Source organism: Procambarus clarkii, chromosome 93 (genome assembly GCF_040958095.1).
Source record: "Procambarus clarkii isolate CNS0578487 chromosome 93, FALCON_Pclarkii_2.0, whole genome shotgun sequence".
Lineage (NCBI taxonomy): Eukaryota > Metazoa > Arthropoda > Malacostraca > Decapoda > Cambaridae > Procambarus > Procambarus clarkii.
Genome location: NC_091242.1, coordinates 2,940,918 through 2,953,682, shown reverse-complemented (window position 1 = coordinate 2,953,682; position 12,765 = coordinate 2,940,918). Strand labels below are relative to the sequence as shown.

At 42.9% G+C, this 12,765-nt stretch overlaps 1 protein-coding gene across 1 annotated transcript; it reads left to right on the top strand.

Annotated features, from left to right (window-relative positions):
- Nucleotides 1-646: 646 nt before the first annotated feature.
- Nucleotides 647-11,978, top strand: LOC123746840 (solute carrier organic anion transporter family member 74D; the record flags this gene model as incomplete). Its single annotated transcript, XM_045728638.2, is given in 14 exon segments — nucleotides 647-855; nucleotides 1,286-1,418; nucleotides 1,569-1,763; nucleotides 1,875-2,072; nucleotides 2,203-2,346; nucleotides 2,691-2,879; nucleotides 3,457-3,621; nucleotides 3,969-4,155; nucleotides 4,944-5,085; nucleotides 5,459-5,539; nucleotides 6,282-6,421; nucleotides 6,684-6,787; nucleotides 8,014-8,115; nucleotides 9,173-11,978. Coding segments are annotated over 14 exon segments (2,135 nt in total), but the record flags the coding sequence as incomplete, so codon positions are not given.
- Between the last annotated feature and the right edge of the window lie 787 nt (nucleotides 11,979-12,765).

Sequence of the window (12,765 nt, the reverse complement as noted above, 5' to 3'; positions counted from 1 at the left end):
GTGGTGCCGGTATGGTTGTGTACATACACAATGGAGTTGACTGGGATGGGTCACGTAGCCTCAGACAGTTGACCGAGTGGAGACTTCTTTTGTGTTTCTATAGTCCTCATCCTTCTTGGTATCCTTCTCCATACCCTCCTCCCCATGCTCTCTCCATGCTCAGAGCTTCATGCAAGTCGACATTCAATCCATGACCGTCCAAGTGCTTGGGCACCATTTCTACCCCTCCACCCCTCCTTTCCCAAAACCATATCCTGGCCCCTTGCCAGTGCTATATAGTCGTAATGGGTTGGCGCTTTCTCTCCATTGTTCACTTCCCTTCCATGCCGATTGATTAATTGATGAAGTAATCCAGCCAAGAGGTGGCACGGGCTTGAATAGCCCATAACTTCCATGCCCTTTATATACCCTCCTGCACCTACCTACTGGCACAGCAAAAAAAGGTCTTGTGTACGATGTATGACGTTCTGGGGTGAACTTGTGACGTGACGTGACGTTAGTTTCACACTCCGATCACATTACATCATTTGTTTACACTTATTATTCATGTCTTGCATTTTGTTGTACATTTATGTGCTACTACACCATTTGTTGTGTTGTGATGTTCCTGCTACACTCGCCACCTCTCACCATATCCTCCTCACAGAGCACCAGAAGGCGACGCAGAAGCAGGAAGAGGCAGAGGATGGGGATGTAGAGGATCCCCATCTCGCCCCCACCACGAGCAGCGCCTCCTTCACTAGAAAAGTGGGCGACGACGACGAACCATCATGGTCGAGGGTTCTCCTACACTATGGAGATGACCTCAACTTTGCCCACTGCAGTATAAGGTCCTGCCGGCCTCAATGGCTGCAGGTGAGGCAGAGACAAGTGTCCATTGATGAGCGATGCAGAAGGTATAGTTGAGAGAGGACAAGGGTCCATGAGTGAATGACACGGAAGGTATGGTTGAGAGAGGACAAGGGTCCATGGATGAGTGACACGGAAGGTATGGTTGAGAGAGGACAAGGGTCCATGGATGAATGACACGGAACGTATGGTTGAGAGAGGACAAGGGTCCATGGATGAATGACACGGAACGTATGGTTGAGAGAGGACAAAGGTTTATGGATGAATGACACGGAAGGTATGGCTGAGAGGGGACAAGTGTCCAGTCTCCCTTCTGCTTCACTCACTCTTTGATTTACTTATTAATCGTCAGTGAGGAACAGCTTTCCGTTGATCTGTCTCTCCAGGTTATGTGTCAGGTGTTGGCGAGGCAGGTGTACCTGTCAGTGTGTTTCAGGTTGTGGCGAGGCGAGAAGTGTTCCTGCTGCTATACTGCCTGCTGGGGGTTACTTACGGCATGAGCCACACTTTCACCGTCTCCGTCATCTCTACTATCGAGAAGAGCTTCCACTTGTCTAGTAAGCAAACTGGTAAGTGCGTGAATTAGTGAGTAGGCACATGAAGAATGGAGCTCATTAACATGACTTGAATAATGACTGTTATTATCACTAAACATAGATGCCTCCTCTTCCATCTCCTCCTTTTCCACCCCCGTCCATCTCCCCGCTCTCCTCTGTCAGGTGTGATCCTCGCTGGAAGCTGGGCGGTACAAGCTGCAGTCTCTACTCTTCTGCTTCTGCATGGCCAGTCCGTCCACCGCGGCCGGTGGATGGTGATTGGTGTGGTGGCCGGCGTCGCCTCCTGCTTGTTGGCCGTCGTTCCGCAGGTCGTGTATGGCTCGGGAGAGGTGACAAGGGAAGCTTTTGGAGAGATAGGTAAACATTATTGCAATCTTCGCATCACTCAAGAATATCTGTCCTAAAGTTTGGAGAAGTTTCAACACAAGTTTTGGGTAAAATTTACGTCAGCACTATGCCATGTTTCAGAGAGAACGGAGACGTGTTTCTCAGAGGTGACTGATGAGAATGAAGAGTCTTGCAAGGTTTTCTATGAGGAGTTTTTCGTCGGCCCTGTCATCATGCTCTTCATCTCCCAGTTTTTCATCGGCATCGCCATCAGCATCTTCTATAGCATCGGCGCCTCCTACCTCGACGACATCAACAATCATTCACCTCAGTACTTTGGTATTTACCTGTTGATTGATTGATGATAGAAAAGATGTTGAAAAATAATCAGATATTTCAATACTGGACAAAAATTAAACTGAATGATATTAACTCCTAACTTGATTGATTACACATGAACTGTCCACAGGCATCACACTGCTGCTGAGAGTCGTGGGGCCGGTATGTGGATTCCTTCTAGGAGGGTCGTGTGTGAGGGTGTGGATAAGTCCTTCCCATGACGCACCCAACCTAGCCAGGAACGACCCCCGTTGGCTAGGCTCCTGGTGGATAGGTAATGACTCGTCTTTATGACTGTCCTGTCCTTTATCTGCTATTGTCAGGACAGCATCATTTAGTCTCATTTATTCTCCAGCTCATAGCCACCTTGTCGAACAAACCACCTCTCTGTGTGAGTCAGTATTTTATATCAGAACCGTCTGTTGAATTATATTTTGAACTCTGATATTTTGTCATGTTTCACTGTTAAGCACTTTTGTGAGGACAACTTTACTGTTGCAAAATCATTTGTTTGTCATTAAAGTTAGAACTTGTTAGTTCATTACATAAACAAAGTAACACAAAGACACTGGGTAATATATTCTTGATTATTTTTGGTTTGTTATTCCCACTCTCCAGGTTTCTTGTTCCTCGGCTGCTGTGTACTGGTGCTCGGGGGCCTCTTGCTCCTCTTCCTTCACAACCTGACACTAAAGAAGGGAATGGTGAGGGAGGGCAAGAGGAGAGAAGCGTCGAGGAGCCACTGGAAGGTCAGCAATTTCAATATCTTCACAACCATGAGGAAGGAAGCCACACTTTCCATTCATGGTAAGGCTCTGTGGTGCTAGTTGTGTGTGTGGAGGAGGGAGGGGGTGGCACGGAACTGTGGACCTTTTAGCTCTGAGCATCTTAAACATTTCAGAGTCGAACATTTTAGCCAAAGACATTCTGTCTGTGAACATTTTAACTTCGAACTTTTCAGTTTGAAGATCCTGGTAGAGAAAGCTTCAAAATAAACACTAAGCTCACTTACGTTAACCAAGCTTTAATGTCAGAGTTCAAATATCCAAAATTCACAATTGCCAATTGCCACAATTGCATGAGAAACAACATAATTTTCATGATAAAATATTGAGGCAATGTCATACATTTGGAAAAACAGCGTCTTTAATTTACCTCAATTCAGCAGCACTACTGCCCTCTCGTATGGGTCACTAGTTAGGCTGTAAGCTACGTGTGGTATATATAATATGCAACTAGTTGGATTTACAACGTTGCAAGAGTTTTTTTCAACTTATAAGAAGTCACACCACCTCTGCTTGCTTTGACAATTCTGAATGTCACATGGCTTTGCTGGTAACTGGTCCCTCCTAGCTTCATTGACAACTGCCTCCTTCTCCTACAGATCTACCGAAAACGCTGAAACGTCTCTTCACCAACAAGATCTGGGTGGGGAATCTCTTCAGCTCAGTGGCTTTCTTCCTGGCCTTCGCCTGCTACATCAACTTCAAATCCAAATACCTGGAGGCTGAGTTCCGCAAGAGCGCCAGCGAAGCCAACTTCTACACAGGTTCGTCGTCAGGTGCTTATTGCATCTCCATATTAACTTTTCGAATGGAATGGTAGACGTTCACTTGTTGTGCTGCTAGTTCAAGTAGGTGATTCTCGCCTCTACTCCTTATTTTTTTCTTTCAATTCCCCAATGATTCTATTGGATGACTTATCTTTGTCTTCTTAGTGGCTACGTGTAGATACAACTATAATATTGTCTTAATCTTATTTTCACTTAAGGTACCTGGGTTCTAAATGAACTTGTTTGTACTACTTAAGTTTCTATATTACTCTATATATGTAGAGAGACACTGACCATGACTTTAGCGATCCTATTCCCTCTATCCATTGCTGGTGCTTCCGCAGGGTTGGTTACTTTGGTGGGATCCCTCTTGGGCATTGCCGTCAGCACTGCCCTCGTGAGGTGGGCACCACAGGGACCAAGGTCCCTCGCCGCCTGCGACACTTTGCTCTCTGCCTTGGTCTTTGCCTCCTTCCTCGGCCTCATGTTCATTGGCTGCCCAAGACTCCAGGTTGTTGGGCCCAGGGAAAAGTAAGTTGGTGCAAGTAGAGAGGGATGTGAAACCTTCCTGGAATGGGAGTTGCTTGAAAAGAGAGAACAGAAGGGGCACCTGTGAAGGTCTGAGCTAAAGGAATCGGGTAATAAATTAATAGTGGATCCCATTCATGCTTTCTCGTATTTATAAAGGGAGAGGACGTGAGTGGCCTTTGTTGAACAGAGAATAGAGTGTGTAAGCTTCAGTAAGCTGAAGCATGGCTGTGTCCTAGTTACTAAAGCGTAATTGTGGAAGACTGTAGCTGAGATGTAGTTGTGCCCTGGTGACCTGGCTTCATGACACCGGTAAGTCACCCTACTAAAGTTATATTGATGGTACAGTATCTGAGCAAACTGACTAACTTCCAGTAACAAGGGATCAGTGTCCCCGTGCCTTGGCTTTCATGGAAGTAAAGACCTCCAAAGAGTAATTTTGTGATGCTAAAAGCTGCAATGATCCTACTACGTTGTTAGCAAGTAGACCTAAAATATTGGTTAAACTCTTTTAGTAAATGATTGTTTGCCCCTTAATCTGCTGATTTAGAATGTAAATGGAACTATTTGCTTGAATTGACTAGAATTTAACTTGGGTCACAATCTCTTTTGGCTTCAACGGGGATAGGAAGCCAGTGGCTTGTCAATTAAGGGTCTCCTGATTATTCCTTTGGATTTTGTCTAATTTATATAATGTGTGGCTGTTGATAGAAGGAAACAGTAGTGATGCGATACTAGGTAACTGTTTTGGTTATCATATAGGCTAGAGTTAATCCGGTGGTGTCACGCAGGTCGGCTGAAGGAACGTGTTCTGCGAAATGTGGATGCTCGGACAGGTTCTCTCCCCTGTGTTTGGTCCAGAACCATACCATCCTCTTCTACTCCGCTTGCTACGCCGGCTGTCTCACCGTTGATGACTCCACGGAGCCTGTTGTGAGTACTAGCATGTCCATAGTGTTACTTGAGCCTTAATTAAAGTTTTTATCTTGTGCGCTTTAAATGCAGTGCAATATTGTTTTAGTTTGCAGGCGAGGAGTCACAATAACGTGGCTGAAAAATGTTGACCAAACCACACACTAGAAAGTGAAGGGACGACGACGTTTCAGTCCGTCCTGGACCATTCTCAAGTCGATGGTGAGACTCATTCAAGTCACAATCGACTTGAGAATGGTCCAGGATGGACCGAAACGTCGTCGTCCCTTCACTTTCTAGTGTGTGGCTTGGTCAACTTGTTTTAGTTTATAGTTAAAGTTTGCGTTTTCTCTAACAGACGAATATATATTTTCTTTCATAATGTTTCCCGCAGGTGTACAGAAACTGTTCATGTATCAGCCATGTGACCAGCTCCTCGACTCAGCCGGGTCTTCCCGACACTGATGACTTGAAGGTAAGATTTTATTCCAAGAGTCTTTAAGTAATTAGAAATTAATGGTATTACAATGTTCAGTAGTATCACTTTGAGTACCTCATGCTCTACAGTCTACTGTTGGTAAACTTATCAACAGTAGACTGATCACTGTAAACTTGCAGTGATCATTGTGCTCAAGTGAGATTATTATTTACAGGCTTCGTGAGCTTACATTTAGTATATGCACAATCTACAGTAGATAAAGTTATGACCCTTGGATCAAAATTTGGGTAATATAATTTTTTTGTATGAAATAATACATGAATATAATTTAAACATTAGATATAATTTTCGTTAAGTTCTTGAATTTTTTTTCACATTGAGTTGCAAAATAACGTAGAGTGTCAGAGTTGTCTGCTGACAAAGTTTGCATTTGATGTGATCAAATGAGCAGGTAATGCAAACTTAGAGACACACTTGTAGCCACACCTAAGAAACCCAACAGTCGTAAGATCTAAGAGTCTGATCACTTGATTGCATGACCCATATATATAAAACACCGACACTATGAAAGTGCGAGTAGTGAGAGAGTTAGGCGCTCCACTCTGAGCCCCATTCCTGGTTCCCAAGGCCTGGTGTACGGCTGTGTGGTGGTGTTGGAAGCTGATTGTTGTCCTGTTGTCCTTACCGTAAACACCTGACTTGTGCATATAAACACATATATACAAACACCTGAAAGAATTCTGGAGCTTAAAATGACTTCCTCCCCATGTGGCGCCAGAACATTGTATTGAACACGACGGCGACCTCGGGTTACTGTCCGGAGCCCTGCGAGAACTTTGCTTACTACCTCGTCATGCAGGTCCTCACCAACGCCGTCTACACTACCGGCAGGCTCGCTGTTGGCATCGGTCACCTCAGGTATGGAGAGGCTGTGTCAGGGGTGAAGAAAGGGGGAAAATATTAAATATAGAAATAGGCTACGCATGAAAGAATGGGGCTTTGGTTTTGAGGGGTTACAGATGATGGGAAAAAGGAACAGTTGAAATAATGGGGCCACAGATGAAAGGGGCTTCGGTTGAACACGAGGGAAGGAAAACATAAAAACAGAAAACGATGGATTGTTACTGTGTTGTGTTCATTGCCCATTGTTTAATATTTTATTTTCTCTCGCGCGCTTCAGAGGGGTGTCAGAGAGGGACAAGGAGGTGTCGCTCGCCATTCTCGCGGTCTTAGTCACCGTTTTTGGCATCCTTCCGGCACCCATCATCATGGGGGCTGCCATTGGTAAGTGCCAGCTGTGTCAGTAACTGTAGTGACGTCATCTGTTGTCATCAGCGACGAGTGTGGTGATACATGTGGTGGCAGTCAGTGAGGTACATCATGGTAAGGGAAGGTAGGATTCAAGACTTATCGACTCTAAACCTCCACACATTTCGGATTAAATATTTTTGAACGTCTGGAGTTTAGACTTTGACACCATTTAAAGAAGCTTCGTCATCTTAAGTTATTATTGTCATTTTTTTGTGTACGGTCATGATTCTTCTTAAGGCACTTTTACAACACTTAGCTAATTAACCCCAAACTAATCAGGATAAATACTTTGGTTGACAGATGGAGAAGAACAGCAAGGTAAAAGCCTTGGCTTTCCTTTGTCTTTTTATAGAAATCTGGGTATTGTCCATGATATTTTTAAGTTTTGATATTCTACAGGAGCCTTTGTGGCGCAGTACTTGGCGGAGTTAAATCATAACAGGTTGGACCTGGGAAAGGTTGGGTGTTGGGCAAGGCGAAGCGCCTCGATGAGTTTAACAGATTTTCCTGTCAATGGAAACCATATTGTATCGTTCGTGGTTTATGCGTTTAGGCGACTCTTGAGCTTTGCTAGAAGTCTATTTCACGTCATACGGGTTGTAGAATCTTAAGACGGTCAATCGGTCAATGTGTTTGTTCCGACCCCTACATGGTGTGGGGTCGGTTCAAGTAAAAGTTTTGGGGTCCCTTGGTATGGAGATCTAAAGTAGAATACGGGTAAAGAGAGGGGTAGAGAGAACGAAGATACGAAGTACTGAACGAATACCCCCCGCCCCCCGTGTTACAATCTCATGAATATGTCTGAACGTTGATGACCTTACGTTATTTCATCATGACATGCTATTGTTGGGGACAGGAAGACTATTACGTTTATTGAGGCCCCCTGACCAAAGGTGAGGCATATCCGAGCGGTCACCCATCCAGTGCCTACCTTAGCCTGACTCCTTTCTGTTCATCCCACATACTCTAGGGATCCATTTCAGAAATGAACTAGCAATCATCCTAATTATATAACTATGCAACGAAGTTATAGAGTACTGTACATAGCTATACAATAAAGCCAAGATTTTGAGATTTTGTATTAATTACTTATAGGCTTGTGTAAACAAGATTTTGAATGTAACAAAAGTGTAATGATAGATCCGTGTAAACAATAACAAAAGTGTATTAATGGATTGTTGTGTCCCGGCTTGATGTAGATTGGTCGTGTTCAGTGTGGGGGACACAGTGTGGGGGGACGGGCCACTGCTGGCTCTACGACACCCACACCCTCAGGCTCCTCGTACACCTTATTCCTGCTGGTAGGTGGCTGTGTTTGCCTGTGTTCCTGCTGGTAGGTGGCTGTGTTTGTTTGTGTTCCTGTTGGTAGGTGGCTGTGTTTGCCTGTGTTCCTGCTGGTAGGTGGCTGTGTTTGTTTGTGTTCCTGTTGGTAGGTGGCTGTGTTTGTCTGTGTTCCTGCTGGTAGGTGGCTGTGTTTGCCTGTGTTCCTGCTGGTAGGTGGCTGTGTTTGCCTGTGTGTTCCTGCTGGTAGGTGGCTGTGTTTGTGTGTTCCTGTTGGTAGGTGGCTGTGTTTGCCTGTGTTCCTGCTGGTAGGTGGCTGTGTTTGCCTGTGTTCCTGTTGGTAGGTGGCTGTGTTTGTCTGTGTTCCTGCTGGTAGGTGGCTGTGTTTGTGTGTTCCTGTTGGTAGGTGGCTGTGTTTGCCTGTGTGTTCCTGCTGGTAGGTGGCTGTGTTTGTGTGTTCCTGTTGGTAGGTGGCTGTGTTTGCCTGTGTTCCTGTTGGTAGGTGGCTGTGTTTGCCTGTGTTCCTGCTGGTAGGTGGCTGTGTTTGCCTGTGTTCCTGCTGGTAGGTGGCTGTGTTTGCCTGTGTTCCTGCTGGTAGGTGGCTGTGTTTGCCTGTGTTCCTGCTGGTAGGTGGCTGTGTTTGTCTGTGTTCCTGTTGGTAGGTGGCTGTGTTTGTCTGTGTTCCTGCTGGTAGGTGGCTGTGTTTGTTTGTGTTCCTGTTGGTAGGTGGCTGTGTTTGTCTGTGTTCCTGCTGGTAGGTGGCTGTGTTTGTCTGTGTGTTCCTGCTGGTAGGTGGCTGTGTTTGCCTGTGTTCCTGCTGGTAGGTGGCTGTGTTTGTGTGTGTTCCTGCTGGTAGGTGGCTGTGTTTGTGTGTTCCTGTTGGTAGGTGGCTGTGTTTGCCTGTGTGTTCCTGCTGGTAGGTGGCTGTGTTTGTGTGTTCCTGTTGGTAGTTGGCTGTGTTTGCCTGTGTTCCTGCTGGTAGGTGGCTGTGTTTGCCTGTGTTACTGCTGGTTGGCAGTAATATATATATCTGTAAATGAGCTGTGTTTACATCTTCTCCCTGCTTCTCCACCTCAGTGTTCACCTTCATCTCACTGATCGGGGACCTGGTCGTGTTCTTCTGCAGTCATCAGCTGGACGACTACGACAAAAGAGAGAGACGACGACGTAGAGTTGGAGAAGCCCGAGTACACGTCCAAGGAGGTCGAGGAGTGCAAGTCTAATCTTAAACTGCAAATAAGAAGAAAGATTACGTCAGGATCCAAAAATCGGAGTTAGAGGTTCATCTTAGAAACATTAAACTTATGAAGAGAAGTAGTGTCACAGAAAAGACGTACATCTTTAATTTAGTTTTTAAAACAAACTTTTCACTGCTTAACAATATGAAATATTTATCGGTCAAAAATAGTCTATAAACTATTCAAAGATTTATCCAAATCAGCAACGATATAAATTAACAAGCCAATAAAAAGCAAGCCAAAATATTTTACAAATAAAAAAGCAGCAAATATAAGCAAAATAAATAGTAGAATGTAAACAAAAGCACCTAACAATATGCAGAAGACGGAAATTAGCGAGTGAACACTTGCGTTGTGTAGCGCGTTGTGGTGATGTACATGCACTCCAAGGGTGTTAACGTCTAGTTCAAGTGAATCGCAAATCAGTAGAGTACCATCAGTTGGTTGTGTGTGAGAGCGGGGGGTGGGGCTCCACAGCCCTCGCGGGGCAGAGGACGCAACTGGCCTGCCTGGGGCCAGATTCCCGAAGCAGTTACGCAAATACTTACGAACGTGTACATCTTTTCTCAATCTTTGACGCCTTTGGTAACATTTATTAAACAGTTTACAAGCATGAAAACTTCCAAATCGAGTGTTGTTATTGTTATAAATAGCCTCCTGGTGCTTCGGAGCTGATTAACTGTTTCATAATTGTAAACAAAACCGTCAAAGATTGAGAAAAGGTGGACAGGTTCGGAAGTGCTTGCGTAACTGCTTCATGAATCTGGCCCCTGGTCAGGAGGGGCACACCTGTGCGGTAAGAGATACCCAAATAGCTTCGTGTTTGAGTAATCGAGGTGGCAATTATGGATTGACTTCTTGCTCACTGATACCATTGGTGAAGATTAAAAGTCAGTAATTACTCAAGTTCGAATACAGCCATTATTGGAGGTCGAACGTCAATCAGTTGAAGTTGGAGGGTGTACAATATCTTTATTGTCCATCTTTATTGACAAGGTGTCAATCTTTATTGACATTTTTAGGAAGAATATTTTAGCAGGATTTTAGTATTATTATTAAAAGGATTTGTATTATTAGTAGTAATAAAATAGGGGTAATACTAGCAGTAATTGTCATAGTACTGGGTAGTATTTTAACAATTGCATCAAACAAAAGTTAAAAGACTGAATCACTAAAATAAAGTTTAAAGTTTAGGTCATTTAGCTAACAAAGAAGATTCGGGAAAATTGTAAATGAATAGTGTACTTCATGCCAGTCCTGGCTATGAAATATCTAGGCTCTATAGTCTATACCAACAAAAGTCGCTGCTTTTACAGGAATGATTGAATATAAAGGATTTATTAACGTACTAATTTTAAAAAATAGTTTATAAACAAATGTAAAATCAAGCGAGTCACCAGGCCCTATTAAAATACTCCATTCACCTGGGTTCTAGGAGACCCTGTTAACATATTTATTACAGGCTCTAAGAACACCAAAGTCATATGACAAGTCTGATAAATAAATTAGTAAACTCTTGGATTCATCTCTACAACACGGAGGGCCATTAATATAGTGCCATTTCTCAAAATGGAGGACGATATCTACCCCCCATAATTACCTTCCAAGTAGTTTAAAGTATATGGAAGTTACTTGAAAAATGCAAATCTCACTTTATTATGATCTTGAAAAATCAACTTCTTTAGTAAACGACACACACATTCATTTATTAAAAGCCACTGGATCATTACGCATTTACTTATTACAATGTGTTGTAATAAGTAAGTAAATGAATATTGGTAAAGATAATTAAGTTGTTTATCTAGCGAAGTATTCGACACTTCCACATGAAAGGTTAATTAGGAAGGTTGAAGTGAATGGCACTGGAAGCCAAGTATTAACTGCATTAATGAATGGTTATCAGATATAAGGCAGTCAAGAAGAGTAACAATTTGGTGACATGTTGCAGGGCTTGTCTTGTCGCCTTCACTGATTCAAAATGTGCATTAATTATATTGATGTTGGGAGTGCAGAGTTGGGGGGTCACTGGAGTGTTTCAAACGTAGGTGTGACATATATATGAATGAGTCTGTAGATACAAAGAAGAGTGTCCTCATAAGGGCTTAAGAGGCTTTCTGCAGTTTCCTTAATTATTATGCTCTTAAATAGTCGTATAATAAAATTTGGAAAATATGCACATTTAAGAATTTAAAATTATACTAATATAAGGAGCATTATAAAGTTAAAGGAAAGTTCGCAAGTTCTGCAGGAAAGTATTAAGCTTCAAAAAAAAAGCTAAAAAGTGGCAGAGTTGAATTTAGGCAATCGTATATTGCTATAGGCTTAAGGTAAAAGAATCTGATGCTTCATATGAGCTTAGTAGCGTTGGTGAAGCCTTTGGCGAGTGTTGTAAAGCCACGAGTGTTGGCAAAGATATGTAACGATGATAGCAATATATTGTGCCAAACATTTTCATCTCTTTGCGTATTTCTTAGGTTAGATTAAGACGTCTAAATGTATGAACATGAAATACGAACATGAAGAAAATTCATGTTCTTACTCTGATCCTTGTTCTTTGGACTATAACCTCTGTTTAAATGTACATGAATTTATAAGAATCATTCACAAACTATATACACTAAGATATCTCCGTGTATTTACATTGAGATTCTTTTTTACTTTCTTCCTGGACTAAATTAAGCTTGATAAATTAGGGTCAGTAAAGTATTGGGGGTTGGCCTTGATAACCTTCACACGGTTGATATGTCCTCCACCAGAATGATTACATAATAAGACTATCATTTTGTGTTTTAGACACAATAGGAATATTATTTGATATGTCGGTGTTTTATTGGAATTACGTTTCGCTTAGACATTGTCAGGTAACCTTGGACATGGTCAAATAGATGAGGGAATTATCTATACACAAGGAGAGTACTCAAGATTCCTCACTTGTCTTAGTCCCTCACCCGTGTTTCTTCCACCCTCACGGCTCTCTATTTCTGTCGTTGCTACTGTGTTAGATTCAGATTTACAGGGTACTTACGACTCTACTTACGAGATCTGTGCCTCTTCATCACATAGGCTTGGATTATGTTTACTCAATAGTTTACGAGGTTTAAAGTGCCTCTAGGAAGTACTCGACCCAAGATTATTATTGTTACGGATGGGCTCGTTGTGCTGTGGAGATAGTAAATTATTTGTCAAATGCCGGCTAAGTTGCCATAATCAGGTACAGCTTTCTTAAGTGGTCCACCTAAGTGCTTCGTGAATCCTGGATCTGAGGCATTTGGTGCGAACAAATAATGTAGCGTCAGCAAAACATGATACTATCATATCTATTCCACAAATTTTTCTACTCTTGTGTGTAACCTGAATGAAGTTGAGTCCTTGAAGAATGCTACGTTTCTAGAAAACGTGTTGAGGTTCTACGGTAAACTTGGTTGAATTAGC